At 42.4% G+C, this 18,970-nt stretch overlaps 1 protein-coding gene across 1 annotated transcript in view; it reads left to right on the top strand.

The window, feature by feature from the left end:
* Nucleotides 1-1,135: 1,135 nt before the first annotated feature.
* The window catches only part of BMP2K (BMP2 inducible kinase), a gene marked incomplete at its 5' end in the record, with an annotated part of 133,721 nt that continues 115,886 nt past the window's right edge, over nt 1,136-18,970 (top strand). Inside the window, one exon of the mRNA XM_081091491.1 lies at nt 1,136-1,310. Coding sequence (XP_080947617.1) covers nt 1,136-1,310 — 175 coding nt within the window. The remainder of the gene's footprint in view (nt 1,311-18,970) is intronic.

The following is an 18,970-nucleotide window of genomic DNA, read 5'->3' as shown; positions in this document are numbered from 1 at the left end:
GGCCGAAAGGACGGAACTCCGTGTGGACGGACGGACCCTGTGGCCCCAGCTCCGCCACAAGCCAGGGGGTGACCTCGGGCGAGTCCGGGAAGCGCCCGTGGCCTGAGGAGGTCTGGCCTGTCAGGGTCCTAGTACCCGCTGGGAACCTCTCCCCGGCGGCTGCACAGCACCCTGAGATTTTGCAAGTTCCCCTAATTTATAAACCGCAAAGCGCTCCAGCACGCGCGCCACTGCGGCTGCCGAAGCCGGTTCCCGGAATCCGCGCTGCTCTCGCCTCCCACGCGCAGGGTGGGCGAGCGGAGGACGCTCTTCGGGGGCGGTGGGGGTGGGTCTGGAAAGCTGGGTTGGAGGGTCCCCAGTGGGGAGAAAGTTGCTGGCGGCATTTTTAGCCTCCAGAGCGACCAACGCCTGGCGCGGAGGACGGACCCCCAGCGCGCGGGTACCGGTTCCCGGCCAGCTCCCGGCTCGCAGCCGGGGTTCCACGGGTCTGGCCAGCCCCCCTCACCTCGCATAGGGACCCCAGACCCAGGACCCCGGGCCGCGCCCTCAACCACCTTCCCCGCCCCCTCCACGTGACAAGAGCCGACACCGTCACTTCCGGCGGCGCGGGCAACGCGCCTGCGCGGGGCGCCCGGCCTCCGAGAGCCGTTGGCAGCGGCGCCGCGCCGCCAACAGCCGCGAGTGGCGGGCGGCGTGGGTCAGGCCTGGGCAGTGGCGGCGGCGCGGGCTGCGGTCGGGGCGAGAGCGTCCCGGGAGGTTGAGCCCACTCCCAGGAGGGGTGGCCGCCCCGCCCCTTCTCCGTTTCCCTCTCTCACGCTTTTCTCCCGGGATCGCGCTCCGGGAGCTCGGAGAGGCGGGGGCGCCCCGGGCAGTCGCCCCGGCTTCGGAGTCGCCCCCGCGCTCGGGCCCGCCCCCCAGCGCCCCGCCCCGTCCCCGCCCACCCGCCGCCTCTGCGGGAGCCGGGCAGCTGCAGCGGAGCTGGGAGCGGGCGGTGGGCCGGGCAGTGCGCTCTGGCGCGCGGCATGTGAGGCTCGCGGGCCGCAGCGCGCACGGACGCTCGGGGGCCGCCGACCCCTCGCGGACGCCGGGAACTCGCCCTCGCGCGCGCCCCGCGCCCCGCAGCGCCGGCGGGACCATGAAGAAGTTCTCTCGAATGCCCAAGTCCGAGGGCGGCGGCGGCGGCGGCGGAGCGGCGGCTGGCGGGGCCGGCGGGGCCGGGGCCGCCTCTGGCTCCGGTGGCTCGTCCGTGGGGGTCCGGGTGTTCGCCGTCGGCCGCTACCAGGTCACCCTGGAGGAGTCGCTAGCCGAAGGTACGGCGGGAGGCGCGGGCGGGCAGGTGAGGTCGGGCTGGGGTGTGGCGGGGGCTCCCCCGGTCCGCGCCCGCTGCTCCGGGCGCCCTCTCGGGTCGCTCCTCGTCCCTCCCCGCAGCTGCTGTCGGGCCGGCCGCGGGCTCTCCGAGAGGAACTCGGGATTTCGCCCTTCAGCCGGCTCTCCTGGCCGCTGGCAGCTCTGATGACAAGTTTAAGTCATTTTCAGCCCTTCTGGACGCGAGGAGATCAATAGAAAACGTCCGAGCGAGTGATGTGGGGGACGATTGGGCCAGTGACTCGGGTCAGAGCGGGCAGGACTGAAGCTCCGCGCTGCCCGCTGTGGCTCCGGCGGCTGTCAGGCGGTGGCTGCTTCAGCGGACTCTCCACCCGCGTCGCGGGGCGTGGGACCCTGCAGCCCCCGGTGTGCATCCTGGCTTTGCTCCTGCTCTGTCGTCAGTTGGGAAGAAAAAAAAAGAATCACAATATATTCCTGTGTGTGCGCGCGTGTTACAGGTGATAATTTGTCCCAGATTCTGTTGGTAGGTGCCTTTGGGCTGAGCTGGTAAACTTGAAGTCTCTTTATCTTTGTGATGTGGAGCCTTTCCTCTTCATTCCCTTTCACAGGGTCCTTTAAAAGGTGGCATGAAAGCAGTCGAATTTTCCCTTGCGAAGTTTTGTGCTCGGTCCTTCGTTATCTTTACCAGACTGTCAGCAGTTGCAGGTCTGCTGACAAAAAGTTTACACCATTTTAAAAAGAAAAGATTCCGCTCTTGAGTTGTGTATTGTTTAATTGGCTTGTAGAAAATACTTTCTCTTGTTTTTAGTACGTGCTTCATTGACCTTTGAGTTTTTAATTGCAAAATGATATTACAAAATAAATATTTTTAGAAGTTCATAAAGAAATAATTGGTGGATAAACGGTCCTTTTAGGTTCCAAGGTTAAGAGAGAAGAAATTTGAAGATGATGTGGTTTGAAGACAGTAGGCTGAGATTACACTTTTTTTTTTTTTTGGAATATCATAAACAATAGCAAATTAGTGCAAGAGAAAAAATCTGAAGGTTTTTGTCTATAAAATATTCTAAAGGGAAAGAAATGTTGTGTTATTTAGAGGTGGTTGTCATTGTTTTGCAAAACTTTGCCCCTACTAATGAGCCTCGCTGAACTTTGGTGAGGTGGAAGGAAGAATCCTTAGCTTCTCTAGAGAATGAATATATAGGGTGTCCCCCCAAAATGCACTTACATGCTTTGATTAATTATAAAGACAGTGTTTATTAAAATACGTTTCATTTTCAAAGTAGAGTTATCAGCTGTTAAAGTATGTGTACGTTTTTTGGGGGACACCCTATGTTAATTGGTCATGATAGATTTACTATGCTTTGAAATTTCCTAGCCCTTTGTTATATGTGAATTTCAATATAATAGGTTTAAATTGAGTTGTAGGTTTTGAGAAGATGGCTATTACCACACATGCTATACTTCTGTCTTTGAATTGTATTAACTAATTGAAGTGCAGCTTGAGTAGTAGTGCACTCACTTCATTTCACTAAATCGCAGATGGGTCTTTTATTTAGTAGAAAGAAAATGGACTTTAATCGAATTACACTTGTTTTGTACCTTCTATCACTGCTCTAAGCATATTTTCATTACCCTAGGCAAATCATTTTTATTTACAATAAAAAATAAGTAATTTTGGGAAATGAAATTAAAAATGAATTTCTAAAGGAGAGAAAAAACTAAAAAACTTAAAAAAAATTTGCCCTAGCTAGCCAGTTTGGCTCAGTGGATAGAGTGTCAGCCTGCGGACTGAAGGGTCCCGGGTTCGATTCTGGTCAAGGGCATGTACCTTGGTTGTGGGCACATCCCCAGTAGGGGGTGTGCAGGAGGCAGCTGATAGATGTTTCTCTCTCATCTATGTTTCTAGCTCTCTATCCCTTTCCCTTCCTCTCTGTAAAAAAATCAATAAAAAATATTTTTAAAAAAACTTAAAAAAATTTCAAGCACTAATGTTGTTCCACTGATTTGTCTTTTCTCTTGGAAGTAGTCTGTAATCAAGTGCTAGGAGGAAGCAAAGGTTGAAGAAACTCTTAGAAGATGGGACTTGGCCACCCAACACCCCAACCCTTGGGACTAGGCTTCAGCTTTCCCTGGAGGGAAGGTTGAGGCCTAGGCTTTCTTCCTGTGTGCATTTCTGCTCCCTTCAGAACATACACAACTAAAATTATTGATATTTGGTTTACTTTTTGATTTTGATAATTCATTCCTATTTCAGATGCTTTAATATCCTCTCTTCTTTCCAAATAAGTAATACCACAATTTAGGCAAGATGTTTAAGCACAAGTCTGGTTCATATTCAAGAATGATCATTCAATAACTGACAGATACATTACTCTGATTATAAGATTAGGGCAAGTGCTTCTGAAAAGGCTAGAGTTTAAAGTACCTGAATTGAGGAGAGTTATACCACTAAGTGGCAAAAGTGGTAGAAGCAAAGACAGATCAGAAAACAAACTTGGTAGATTTTATATTTTTTCTTTAGGTCAGTATTGTTTAAACAGGGGCCAAGACCCTGTAGATTCTGTGCTCTGAGGTGTTTTGCCTCTACTGCAAACATAGGCATATTGCTCAGAATGACCTCTGCAGTGCCTTTGAGAGGCTTCACAAACTCTGGTTCTCTCTTTGATATATATGTATATGTATATGTATATGTATATGTATATGTATATATGTACATATGTATATATACACATGTGCATGTATGTGTATATGTATGTACATGTGTGTATGTGTGTATACTAGTGGCCGGGTGCACGAATTCATGCACATTGAAAGGCAATTAATTAGAAGAAATATTTTAATATCACTATTTGCCCTTTCTCTGTAATAGAAGTGTCAACTAAGTCACGATCGACAATGACAGGTCAAAACCCACATGTGCGATTAGCACCAGCGAGAGCTTTATATATGTAGATAAAGTTGCTTAATTAGACCTGCTTTCTGATTTAGCTAAACTTTTTCCAGTCCAATGAAACACCTCAACTTCTCTTTCAGGTAATTGTCAGCAACACAGAAGTAAATATCAACATGAAGCAGATTATTATTGCAGATCACACAAAGAGAACAAAGGGTAAAATATTTAACTGCAGCAGTGTTTGACTGTATTCTGTGCAGTGAGAAAACCTGAAGTCATTTTCAAGGTCCACCATTTCTTTCTTTCTTTTCAGTCAGGTCAAGTTTCTAAGCTTTCTAAATCTCCATTTTCCGGCTAATGAAAAGAAAATAGGATTGCACCTGGTCTCCTATCTACCTACTCCAGGACTTCTGTGAGGATCAAATGAGATGAAGCACGGGAAAACACTTCACAGACATTTGGTTAAAGTGTAATATGTTTCCACCTGGCTGTAAAGCAAGTCGTGTTCCTGGGCTGAAGGAACTCCAAGGATGCTAGTCGCTAGGGAGAGGAAGCCGGTTGTTGCTACATGATGTCATTATCCAGTGCCCACAGCCACTGTTTCCGGGCTGGGCTGGGCTGTGGGCTGCATTTTGCGCCATGTGGTCTCTGGCAACATTGGCTGCGATTTGGTGGGGTGTCGCTCTGGGGCGGTGGCGGGGCTTGTGTCCCACTTGGGGGAAGCCAAATGTTGCTTTGTGGGCGCCAAGTCCAAGGTGCCGTTTATTGTCGCTAGGGAGAGGAAGCCAGGCATTGCCACGTGATGTCATTACCCAGCACCCACAGCCACCTTTCAGGCTAGGCTGGACTGTGGGCCACATTTTGTGCCATGGTGTCTCGGCAATGTCAGCTGTGATTTGGTGGGCTGTTGCTCTAGGGTGGTGGCGGGGCCTGTGTCCCACTTGGGGGAAGCCAAGTGTTGCTTTGTCGGCACCAGGTCTGTGGTGCTGTTTCTCTGTAAATGGCCAGTGCTCCTCATGGCAGCTCCTGCGTTGAGCGTCTGCCCCCTGGTGGTCAGTGCACGTCATAGTGACTGGTCGGATGGTCGGACACTTAGCATATTAGCCTTATATATATATATGTATGTATATATACACATATATACACACATATATGTATATACATGCATATATGTGTATATATACACGTATATGTAAAATTCTCATTACTTGCCATAGTTAGGTTCTGTAAAGTGAACATAAACGTGAACCATTGCTCTTAGGGGAAATATAGTGTTAGAGTACTGCAAGCTTCTGTTCACACTATTTTTGTCAGCGAGTCAGTACAGAACCTTGCTTTGTGTGTGTTTCTGATTAAATACACCATATTTAATATAAATTGTTGGCTGATTAACATTGAACTCATGGCCAACAGCACTGCAGTTCATGCCAAAAAGAAGTTTAGCTCATACACATATGTTCTCAGTGAGGGGCATCACAGCCTTCTTGGGCTTAGTAACACCAGGCAACACTTTAGCACTGTACTTGGGAGACATTTAAAAAATAAAACCACTAATAAAAAGCACAAAAATGAGACATACATGACACTAAATAGATGTTGAAAAGGGCACTTGTTATAACATGAGAGCTGAGATCAGAAGGCACAGCATCACTTTTTTTACTCCAGCTGGTCTATTCAAAATTTTCACCACTATGTGCGTGTGTGCATGTAACTGTGAAAGTGTCATTGTATGGATATGGGGATATTGTGTTGATTTTGGGATACAAATAAATTTTAGCAAGTGGGTGACTTTTCAAATATGGAACTCTCAAATAATGAGGATAAACTATGTATATGCATTTATGTGTATACTATATACATGCACATACATGTATGTTTATACATTATACACATTTAATTTTTAAAAATAGTTCTCAGGGATACATATACTTATGTTGTATGTTATACCTAAACCATTGGACGAGTTTCCTCTCTGAAATATGTGCTTTGTATAATAATGTCTTTCTGGTTAAGTACACATGTTTGAAATGCTGACAACTTGTACCTTTTTAGTTCCTGCTCAAAGTTTTGAGGACTGATATTTTATAATTGGACATTTCATGTTTCTTCTCAAAGTAGTTTAGTTTCAATTGTGCATGCTGACCAAATTCAACTTTGAGTTGTAGAAATGAGATAGAGACATGTGTAAATTTTAGTTTGAAACAGTATCAAATTGTCAAGCACATATAATTTAATGTAATCTTCCAAGTTCCTATTACTGGGTTTTTGATCACATGCCTCCATAGACCTTCAGTTGCTAGTTAGAGGAATTTAATATTGGTTCGTAATGGGAAGAAGTTGGTTCTGGAGTAGGGGGACATATTTTTTTTTAAATGTTTTTGGTACAAAGTGGACTTAACTGGTTAGTGTAGAGAGTCTGGAATAACATCCATAATTTGTTGAAATGGTTCTAATCATGAAGTTATGGGAGCTGGACAAGGAATGGTTTCTTGAATATGATTGTGGGGGTAAGACTTTCTGCCCTGGGCCTGGGGGTTGGTGCTGTCAGTAATTAGCCGCCAGGAATTTATAGTGTCTGTGTAAACATAGTTAGTGCTCTCAGAGTTAACGACTAAGATTAGGGTGAGTGAATTTAGGTTTAAGTGTTAATCCGTTCTTCTTATTAATTTTACAGGAAGGCAGTAAAGGACATTTGATTTTGCTATATAAATCAGTAGGAAAATGATGTATTTAAATATATCTCATTTGCAGAAATCATCTCTGGCTTTCCAGTAACTTGTAAGTTAAAGTTCTGGAGAGAGGACAGAGAGAACAGAAGGAAGGACTTAACAAAAATAACAATAACTGTTGCTATTCCACAGTTTATTTAAATGCCTTTGTGTGCCATGCTCTGTACCACATGTTATTTTAGTTATGCAGTGGGGAACAAAACAGATATTTCTCTGGCCTTGAGAAACTAGTGTGGAAGATAATGTTAAACAAATCATCAAGTTATTAATGTACTTAACAATTTTGATAATTACATGAGAAGAAAGCACAGGGTTTTATGAGATAAAAGCTTATTTAATTTATAGTAGAGGATAATGGAAGTCTTTATACAAATGTTTTTGCAGAAATCTGAACCATAAGAAAAGTTAGGTAAAGGCAAAATACTAAAATAATGTATGACTGCCTAACAGTGTATGCCAAATCTCTCAATAAATATGGGTCCTTTTTAGGTTCAGATTTGGTTGTGAGCTTTTAGAAGAAATCTGATTCTGGAGTTTAATAAGTTGCTTTTAGATTAGGTATTACATTTATCTTGTATTAAGTATCACATTTATATTTGTAAAAATTGGAATCATTTTAATTAGATAATTGCTATATAGCATTCAGCCATACATAATTTTTTTAAAAATATATTTTATTGTTTTTTTACAGAGAGGAAGGAAGAGGGATAGAGAGTTAGAAACATTGATGAGAGAGAAACATCAATCAGCTGCCTCCTGAACACCCTCTTCTGGGGGTGTGCCCGCAACCAAGGTACATGCCCTTGACTGGAATCAAACCTGGGACCCTTGAGTCTGCAGGCCAATGCTCTATCCACTGAGCCAAACCGGTTAGGGTGCCATACATAATTTTTAAGTTTCAATCAACTATATAGAGTTTTGACATTGAAAGCAGCATATGCTTTCATGATAAATGAAAGGTAATTTGCAGCAAAGGACATTAATCTACATACTTTTCTTTTGGGTCATTTATGTTATCATGGTAGGTATAGCACTGAGGTTGTAATTTTGGTTGTTCACTGATATCTTTCCTCTAGAAGTGGCAGTTTTACTCAAGGACAAGATTGTAATACTAAAACAATTCTCATTTTTTACTCAATTTAAAACAATTCTCTACATTTCAGAAAAATGTAGTGGAAATTACACATTTATCTTCAATAAAAGTGCTCAATTTCACTAATGTCAAATTTCTTTGCTTTTGCCTAAGTCATCTTTGTATGATTCATACTGACGTTCTCATGCTGAGCAGAATGGAAAGGTTGTCTGACAATATTTAAAATTACGGAAATAAATTAATATTGTTAGTATCTTTCCATCACGGGTTCTGCAGAAGGGAAAACTTGAAATGGTCTTTGATTGTTCTTAGTATTAAGAAACACACGAGAAAGTAGAATTGATGTCTGTCCTTACATTGAGTGCAGTTTTCCTTAATGTTATTTAAAAAAAAAATTTTTTTTATTGATTTCAGAGAGGAAGGGAGATACAGAAACATCAATGATCAGAATCTTTGATCAGTTGCCTCCTACACGCCCCTTAACTGGGGATTGAGCTTGCAACCTGGGCATGTGCCAGGACCTGGAATCGAGCCATAATCTCCTGGTTCATAGGTCGACGCTCAACCACTGAGCCAAACTGGCTGGGCTTCTTTAATGTTTTTTTTAATTAATCTTGTATATTATCTTGGTTCTCTTTCACTCCTTCTCTTCCATTTTTTGGTGAGAACTTAAACTTATTAGAACACATTTGGTAGCTATCAAAATGATTAAAGCCTTGACTTGGAATTCTGAAATTAAAAGTCCAGAAGGGCAGTTTCAAAGCTGCATAAGGTTTCATTTGCAAGGGGTTGAGACTGCTTATTCTTTAGTTTTCTACTGCATCAGTCTGGTGAACCATTCATCAGCCCACAAGCCTACTGCTATTTTTAGGGAACTGAGTTTTGGGGAGTTTAGTGGTTAATGACTGAGCTGTCTTAAATAGTTGGCACTTAGTTAATTTGGAGATTCGCTGTGTGTATCGTCTTTACAAATGAGATCAGTCAGCATATTTCTGCTAACACTTTCATGTCTCTCTGCAGGAAAGTGGTTGTCCGGCCTTTCTACAGAGATACTTTGTTTTTTGGAATTTTTGGTTTGTCCTGGCCTCATAGAATTTCTGTAACACTAAGGGCATAGTTTGGGATGTAGCCTTTGGGTAGGTGTTTTGCAAGAGATACTATTTTAAAATAGAAAAACAATTGTCACTACTAGTTTGTCTATTTTAACATTTTATTAAATCTTTTAAATGGTGCCTTGGAGTTAACTTTTAAAAGAAAAGGCAAAACTTGGAGTTGGGCCAGCTGCTGATCCTAGTCCTGCCACTAACTCTTCTTATGACATTTTGACCCCAGTTTCCTCAATAAAAAATGAGGATAAAAATGAATCTGTAGCATATTTTTCCATTTTAGCATTCTCTGATTCTGTCTGTAAAACTGATTTTCATGTTCTTTCTGATGAGAGAAAAAGAGGATGGGAAGTAGGAGGGATGAATATGAAAAGTTTTAGGACTGAGACCATAATGGAAAGATTTTGTTTGATTATTATGCATTCGAGTTCTTTGGCAAGCTTCACTATGGATTAGCAATTTATTTTTTATCCCACAGTATAAAATTATTTCTTAATCATTGGGAGTACATCTTTTTCTAAGAAATTGCCTTGTGTGGTACCCCTTGAGATAAGGGGATAGGAGCTCAAAAATTGTGTGGCATTTCAGAGTATTATTTAGTTTCAAAGGATATGCCACTTTTAATACATCTTTTGTCACTTAATTTGTGTTCTCCAAGTGACTCATTTGTAATATATATAATTTGGAGGGTACCTGGAAGTAAGATACTTTCTTAATTTTTAAATTTTTATTTGAAAAGGATATATGAGGAACAGTTATGGCAATATTTTCTCTGAGTGAGTTTGTGGATAGAGTGCTTACCCATGATGATATATGTGAAGAATTAGTTACTTTTGTTTCTAGTGATGTCAGTTCTAGTTTGGGTTTTTAACACTTATCAGAGAACTAGAGGCCTAGTACACGAAATTTGTGCACTCGAGGGGGGGGCGTCCCCTCAGCCCAGCCTGTGCCCTATTGCAGTCCGGGTGCCTTCAGGGGATTGGGAGTGGGCCTAAGTGGCAGTCAGACATCCTTAGCGCTGCTGCAGAGGCGGGAGAGGCTCTTACCACTGCCACTGTGCTCACCAGCCATAAGCCTGGCTTCTGGGGGAGCGCACTGACCACCAGGGGGCAGCTCTTGCATTGAGCGTCTTCCCCCTGATGGTCAGTGCATGTCATAACGACCTGTCATTCTGCCGTTTGGTTGATTTGCATATTAGCCTTTTATTATATAGGATTATGTTCTCAGGTAGACTCTTCTGTTAGGCTCTTTACTCACCAAATCAGCTCTTGTATTCCTTCTAGCTTATTTTTCCAGAAATGGACCTCTGCCTTGTCACCCTGTTAGTTGCCTATCCAAGTGAAATACAAACTCATTATTTGGGATTCAAGGCTCTCTGCAGTGTGACTCTGCCCACCTCTCCAACCTTAATCTCTCACTCCAATCCTTTATGTATATTGATATATATGTACAGTGGGGCCTTGACTTATGAGTTTAATTCGTTCCGAGACCAAGCTCGTTAAGGAGCTTGTTAACTCAAATTACTCTATCAACTCAATGCAAAAAATTCACTGAGAGACAGCTGGTATCTCAAAAAACTCGTTAGTCGGGACACTGGTAAGTCAAGGCCCCACTGTACTTGGTATTTTCTGCACTTCTCTCATGCTTTCTCATTCCCATTTTTCAGTTTATATTGTCACTTTTGCCTAAAGTGCAGAAACCTGCCCTACTATGTTGAAATTGGATCTTGCAGGATGCACTTAAAATACAGTTACTTTCTTGCAATCTCTATTTTTTTTCCGTGAAACCCTGTTAGGAACCAAATGAGTATACTTATGCCGTCCTTTGAAATCTGATGTAGCAACTGTTACTCATATTGCACTTCTTTTACACAGCTTTGTTCTATTCCAATAAAATGGCCAATAAAAAGTTTCCTCTACTGCAAGATTAAAAGCTTCTTTAAGGTTTGGCTTATACTCATCTTTTATCTCTTGCAGTGCTGCACTCTATAGGTATTCAGTACATTTGTAAGAGATTGAAGATGAGTTGAAAAGCAATCACAGGTCTGCTTTTACTATGAAACAACTGGATAGCAAGTATTTTTGACATATCCAACTGTTCAGTCAATATTTAGGAGCAGTGTGACCATTTTTCAAGTTTTATTTAGTTTATAAAAATTAAATTAGCAACAGTGATATTTAATGATAATGTAGGTGTGTAGTATTTTGGATGAAAAAAAATACTGCCAGAATTATTTTTTGATTCCTAGTCTGTTTCATTTTTGTTACGATTACATAGATAGTACATCTTTGTTTTGTGGGCACTGCATTGCTCTATTTATTAGATATGCCTCTCAAAAATGTTCAAGAAAAGTTCCCTTGATTTATATAATCTTTAAAGAAAGCCACTGCTGTGGGATAGAGAGAGAGAGCAGGCTGAACAAGTCTAAAGTATGTGCTCTGAGTACCTAATCTTGAGAAAGTAACAATATTGGAAATGGTCAGTTTACCATGGATTTCTTGTGAGTGGCTGACAGTATCAAGGCTTAATGAGACAACTGGTATCTAAGAGAATGAGATTAGGAAGAGGGGGCCTCATCTCCTTGATGTCTGGAGGGAGGAAACATGTGACTATTACTTTGGGAGACCCCTCTAACTAGCCTGTATTATATTGGAGGTGCTCATTTTCTAGGTAGCAAGACGTTGAATTTTCTTTGAGATAAGGAAATCTCTAAGCCTGGCATAACAGATCAGAGGGTAGCAAATTAAGTCAGTGTAGTTTTGTTAATAAATAATTATTACCACCCTCAACATTTTTCTATTCCTTTTTTGTTTTTTTGGAAGAGGTTTCTAGCACACCACTTTCCCTGCCCAAATACTGTGTTTACTATTTTGCTTAATTTTTGTAGTTGGATCATTGTTAGGGCTGATTAGGCCTTTTTACATACTTAAGTAGTTTCCTTTGAATGAGATTGTCAGTAGTTAGTTTAGGTTTTACTAATCATTCTGAAATCATTAAGATATTAGTACTAAAATGATGTACACATAGTGCAGTGAAATATTTTACTTAGTGAATGTTGTCAGGACTGTTTTTCTAGGGAGTGGGATTATGCATCACAAGCCATGACCCACTTTTTCATTTTCTGGCCTGCATAACAGAATCTCTCCTACTGAATGTTAATGGTCTATTCTTTGTATACAAAAAAAAAAAAAAAAAAGAGAGAGAGAGAGATGCTGCTCAGTTGAACATAGATTTTGAATTATTTTTCCAGAAGTAGGATTTTGAACATGCCTAGCTGTGCATAGGCTTTTAATGAGTGATCAATAACTGAAGTTGGTAAGATAATTAACTGGTAGTGTATACAGTGTAATGTACATATAAAGAAGTATTCTTGTTTATAACTGGCCCAATTTCAATCCTAGTGAATAGTTAACTGGATTGTTAAAAGTTTAATTTTTTATCTTTCAGCAAAATATTATTTATACAATCCAAAGGAAAAATTCTAAGAATCTCAGTCCAAATTGATAGTTTTTGTATGGATTTTATGTTTTTCAACTCACTGAAGTAGGAATTTAAGAAATGTTGCAAATCCATGATTTAAAAAAATGCGTTTGTATGTGGCACTTTGCTGATAGTACCCTGTCCATAGGAATATTGGAAATGAGTTTGCAGGGTGCTATAATGAAAGTTGCATGTAACTAATTTAATGTCCCATACATTTCTAGCATGAGAATTAGCTCCTCTTTACAGATTTAAGGTTCAAATGTGTTCTCATCTTGGAGAAGTGCCTGTCATGCTAATAAAGACTATATGCATTTAAAAAAATTATGGTGGGCATTATAGGTATTGTGAAGTCAATCCTACTGATACTTTTTAGAAGAAAAAATATAGGGATGGGGGGTAGTGGGTGGCATACAAGAATCTGAATTAAGGGTAAAACCTATTCAGCCTCTTTCAGAAAATGTCCTAAATATTAATTGGAGTTGGTATTATTGGAATAACAGTCTTTATTTATTTTATTTTTTTATTTTTGTTAATCCTCAATCAAGGATATTTTTTTCCATTGAGAGAGTGAAAGAGAGAGAAGGAGGGGGAGAGAGTGGAAAGGATGGAGGGAGGGAGAGGGAGGTAGGGAGAAAGAGAAAGACATTGATGTGAGAGAGACAGATCGATTGGTTGCCTCCTGTACATGCCCTGACTGGGCCAGGGATCTAACCTGCAACCCAGGTATGTACCCTTAATTGGGAATCAAATTGATGTGTGGGCTGACACTCTAACCACTGAACAACACTGGGCAAGTTTTTATTTTAAAATTCTAGTGTGTCTTTAAATCTCCCATAGTTGTAGAAATTATCCAATTTAATTCATTTAACTATGAGGAAGTAGAGTAAGGGATGAACCTAGAGCAGTGATGGCGAACCTATGACACACGTGTCAGAGGTGACAGACGAACTCATTTTTTTGGTTGATTTTTCGTTGTTAAATGGCATTTAAATATATAAAATAAATATCAAAAATACAAGTCTTTGTTTTACTATGGTTGCAGATATCAAAAAATTTCTATATGTGACACGGCACCAGAGTTAAGTTAGGGTTTTTCAAAATGCTGACACGCTGAGCTCAAAAGGTTCGCCATCACTGACCTAGAGTAACACTATAGTGTTGGTTGTGGAGGGCAGAATTTTGATCGAATGAACTTAATCAAACACTTTTCTCACTTAATTGGATCCTGTGCCCATACAGGCATTGGCCCTTGATTGAAACAGGCTTAAAGGACAAGGGGACTTTTAATATTCTGGAGTTAGCTGGAGTGTCATTGGGTGCGTCAGGAGTCTGGATGGAAAGGGCATGTTCCCAAACATTTCTGAGTTAAAGCTTTCTTTGCTCTTTTCTAAGGCCATCCAGTTATTGTTACAGTGGTTTAAGATGTCAGGATTAATAATAAAAATTTTAAATTTAAGCTTCCCCCGAATTAATCTGTTGTCTCAGTCTAGAAAGGTCCATTTCTAAGTGAAATAATTCATTTGTGAACTATAGCGTAACTAACATATAATCACAGTACTTTAGGTTCTTCAACCTAAAGTATAGCATAGTATATCTAGGACTTCCATAGGGTGGAAGCAGTGGTTCTCAACCTTCCTAATGCCGCGACCCTTTAATACAGTTCCTCATTTTGTGGTGACCCCCAACCATACAATTATTTTCGTTGCTACTTCAGAACTAATTTTGCTACTGTTAGGAATCGTAATGTAAATATCTGATATGCAGGATGTATTTCATTGTTCACGACCCACAGGTTGAGAACCACTGGTAGAAGGAAAGTGAAAAGAGGAAGAGAAGTAGCTGAGTTATTATTCTCCACTTTTTTCTGTTCCTAGTTCAAGGTTATGAAAACTTTAAGGCTTGGAGTCAGAGGAGCTATAATATCAAATCCCTTTAGCATTTTATTTAACAAATATGTGCTACATTTATTAAAAATAAAATAAACCAGGTTTTTTCAACTTTTCATTTTATTAGTCCATGGCACAAATGCATTTGATTTAAAGCTGGAATACTAAACTTTGAGTCTTTGTAGTGAAATAAATTCCAATGATACCTTAAAACAATTTTCTTAAAAATGACCCGACATTGCTTCTATGATATATGTTGCATATTTTTGTACACATGCAAGTAAAAAGTTAAAATGGAATGGTGCTGGATTTATGATTTTACAGTATTAGAAGAAAAAAATTTTAATGTCATTTAATTGTGGATTTATCACCGTCATTATCAAGAAGCATTTTATCTAGTATCTGTATTTTTCTAAATAGAGAGATTTTTAAAAAATTGAGATCTAATTGACATATTAGTTTCTGGTGTACAAGATAATGATTTGATGTTTGTTTATATTATGAAATGATCACCACAATAAGTCTTGTTAACATTAATCACCACATTCAGTTACAGATTTTTATTTGTGATGAAGACTTTTAAGATTTACTCTCTCAAAAAGGGCTTCTGCTGTGAGTGGCACACGTAGAGCAGCTTGATTGCTCTATGTGCGGAATTGACATCAAGAGATTTTGGAAGCATAATATTTTGGTACTTGGGCAGCTGGTGATCGTTGTTCCTGGCTCCCGCAAAAAATAAATAATAAATAAAAATAAAAATTACTCGTTCAGAAACTTTCAAATATATAATACAGTATTATTAACTACTAGGGGCCCGGTGCACGAAATTCGTGCACTGGGTGGGGGGGGGCGGGGGGGAGTCTCCCTCAGCCCAGCCTGCCCCCTCTCACATACTGGGAGCCCTCAGGCGTTGACCCCCATCACCCTCCAATCGCAGGATTGGCCCCTTGCCCAGGCCTGAGGCCTCCAGCAGAGGTGTCAGGCCTGGGCAGGGGACCCCCAGCTCCCCGCAGTTGCAGGCTCCGCCCCTGCCCAGGCCTAACGCCTCTGGCCGAGGCATTAGGCCTGGGCAGGGAACTCCCAGGTCCCCACGATCTCCCGCTCTGCCCCGCACGTGCTTCATCGCACATTTAATGGCACATGCAGCACGGAACATGGATAAACACGCGGGTACATGTCACAGTCACCCACGCCACGGCCACACGCTGGCACCCAGACGGGCTCACGGCACTATTTCCACTGTTTCCGGGGCCACCAGAAGCTGCCAAGCGGCCTGCAGTGGCTGAGCCCTCCTGGCCTGGCTCGGGGTGTTGCTGGATTGAAAATGCATCGATGGGGGGTGTCCGAGCCGGTGATTGGGGGTGTGGGCCCCGGGGCCTGAGCTCAGGTGGTGGGCTGCGCAGGGCGAGGCCCCCGCCGCTGGGACGTGGTCCTGACAACTTTATCCAGAGTCGTCTGGGACCCCTCCCCACTCGGGGCCCAGGAGCGGCTCTGCAAACAGGACGCAGACCTGGCTCGGGCCCCGGCTCCGAGAACAGCGCTCACCTGCCTCGGCAAGTCCTAAACTCATGCATGAGGTCTCCTCTGTCCTGGGCGCCTCAGCCCGGCCGGCAGGGGCGACAGTGGGACCAACCGGCACCTGGCGAGTGCCCCAGACCCGACAAAGGCTTTCCAAGACAGGTGAGTGCCCGCCACTCCTGTAGGTGGGGTTCACCTGCAGGCGGCTCCTCCTTCCTGGGCGGCCCTGACCTGGAGCATCTCCCACAGGACCCCCTGGGGACGGGGCTCTCTCTTCCCTCAGCTCTCTCTGATTGAGGGCGTGAGACACCGCAGCCGCCCCGCCGGCCCGCGTCCGGGTCTGCCGGTGGGATCGGGTCCCGGGCGACCGCCGGCACTCATGTCCCCAATTGGCACTCACGCCCCGCTGGCCTGCGTTCGGGTCTGCCGGTGGGATCGGGTCTGGGGCGACTGCCGGCACACACGCCCCCAACCCGCTCTCGCGGGTTGGCGGCGTGAGTGCGGGCGGAAGCCGCAGCCGCCCTGCCGGCCCGCGTCCAGGTCTGCCAGCGGGATTGGGTCTCGGGCGACTGCTGGCACTCACACCCCCAACCCGCTCTCGGATGGCGCTGTACCATCCTGCCTGCAATATGCAAATTAGCCGCCATCTTTGTTGGCGGTTAACTGCCATCTTAGTTGGCAGTTAATTTGCATATCTCGCTGATTAGCCAATGAAAAGGGTATCGGTCGTATGCCAATTACCATTTTTCTCTTTTATTAGTGTAGATAGTCCCCATGCTGTAAATTACATCCCCAGGACTTAGAGTGTAACCTCTCACCCCAATCAACCTGTAATGTCTTTCCCTCTTTTACATCCAGCCTGAGAGGCTGTACGCCTCATTACCTCTCGCTCTTGTTCCTTTCTCCATCAATTTATCTGCTTTTCTTCTATTTTCTACTTGTTTCTTAATACTTACTATATCTGATTCCTGTTCAGCATATATGCCTGCTTGTTTCTCTCACCTGAAAAGATAAAACAAACAAAAACAAAAATAAAATTTCTGTGATCTTTTTGTCTCTTTCTATCATTAATTGACTTCTGAAAGAATAGACCTCAGTAATGGTTCTCAGTGTGATTTGTGGGAAGGGACCTCAAGACCTTTTGAGGGGATCTATCAAGTCAAAATTATGCTTACAATACTAAGACATAATTGCTTTTTACATTGTATCAGTATTTGCACTGGCGATTCAAAAGCAATTGTGGTGGGAGTTCAAACTGCTAGTACCTTAACACAAATCAAGACAGTTGGCAGCTAGTCATTGTATTTATTCTTCACTGTCACATAAACTCAGTTTCTCTTAAAGAATGTTCTTGATGAAGCAGTAAAAAGTCTTTTATCAATTTTGGTCCTTAAGCACATGTCCTTTTTTATTTTTATTTTTTGATTGTGGAACTATATATGTAACATAACAGTTGCCATTTTAATTTTTTAACTTTACAGTTCATTGGCAAAAGTATATTCACATTGTTATGCAACTATCACTACTATCTATCTCCAGAACTTTTTCATCTTTCCAAATTGAAACTCTGTAGCCATTAGTCACTACTCCTTATTCCCCACTTATCCCCAGCTTCTGGTTTTCTGTCTCTATAAATTTGACTATTCTAAGTAACTCATATAAGTGGAATCATACAATATTTGTCATGTGTCTGGCTTATTTCACTTAGCATAATGTCTTCAAGGTTTGTCCATGTTGTGGCATGTATCAGAATTTCCTTTTTAAGACTGAATAATATTCTATTTATGTATATATCACATTTTGTTTATTCATCTTATGGGCCTCTTTTGGCTACCCTATATAATAAAAGGGTAATATGCAAATTGACCGAATGGTGGAACAACCAGTCGCTATGATGTGAATTGACCACCAAGGGGGCAGACGCTCAACGCAGGAGCTGCCCCCTGGTGGTCAGTGTGCTCCCAGGACAATTAATACTTTCTTAAATGGGGGTGGGGGGCATGGGGGGAGAGCACAGTTCAGCCAGAAGCTGGGCTGACAGCTGGCAAGTGTAGCAGTGCTGGCAGGAGCCTCTCACGCCTCTGCGGCAGCGCTAAGGATGTAAGGATGTCCATCCGTCAGACATCCCCCAAGGGCTTCCGGACTGCGAAAGCGAGCAGGCCAGGCTGAGGGGACCCCCTCACTCCCCAGTGCACGTGCACTGGGCCTCTAGTTGTAAATAATGCTGCTATGAATATGAGCACACAAATATCTGCTTAGCCCCTGCTTTTATTTCTTTTTGGTATGTGTATACCTCAAAGTGGAATTGCTGGATTATGTTTAACTTTTTGGGGGCCTTCCATACTATTGTTCATATTAACTGCACTCTTAAATTCCCACCAGCAGTATACAAGGGTTACAATTTCTCCTCATCCTCACCAACATTTGCTATTTCCTTTTTTAAAAAAAATTGTAATAGCTATCCTAATGGGAATGAAGTTGTATATCATTGTGGCTTTGATTTGATTTCCCTAAAGATAAGTGATGTTAAATAAATTTTCCTGTGCTTGTTATTGGCCATTTGTAAGCACACATTTTTTAATATGTGAAGTATGAGAAGGAGACATTAAACACTTGCTGCATAATGAGGTGTGGGAGTGTATTTGAGGAAAAGCACTTGGGTGATTGTATTTTGTCCTGAAATAGCTGCTTTTTTCATGGAACACCATTTTCTATTTGAAAGAATGACTGACAAACTATGATTGTTCATTTATAGCTGGGTATTTAATGAAGTGAGCCTGTCACTTCAAGGAAAACAACCTACAGTTCTGCTAATCATGGAATATGAGCTTTCAAAAGAAAATTTTGGGAAACGTGTATCTACTATTGTGAACTTGACAGTTTTTAATTGACAGCTTCCTATTACTTGAAAGTTTTTCTGAAGAGATAGGTAATAT

The sequence above is a fragment of the Myotis nattereri genome, assembly GCF_964212035.1.
Source record: "Myotis nattereri genome assembly, chromosome: 1".
Taxonomy (NCBI): domain Eukaryota; kingdom Metazoa; phylum Chordata; class Mammalia; order Chiroptera; family Vespertilionidae; genus Myotis; species Myotis nattereri.
Note: the sequence above shows the minus strand (reverse complement) of the source record. Positions and strands in the feature narration are given on the sequence as shown.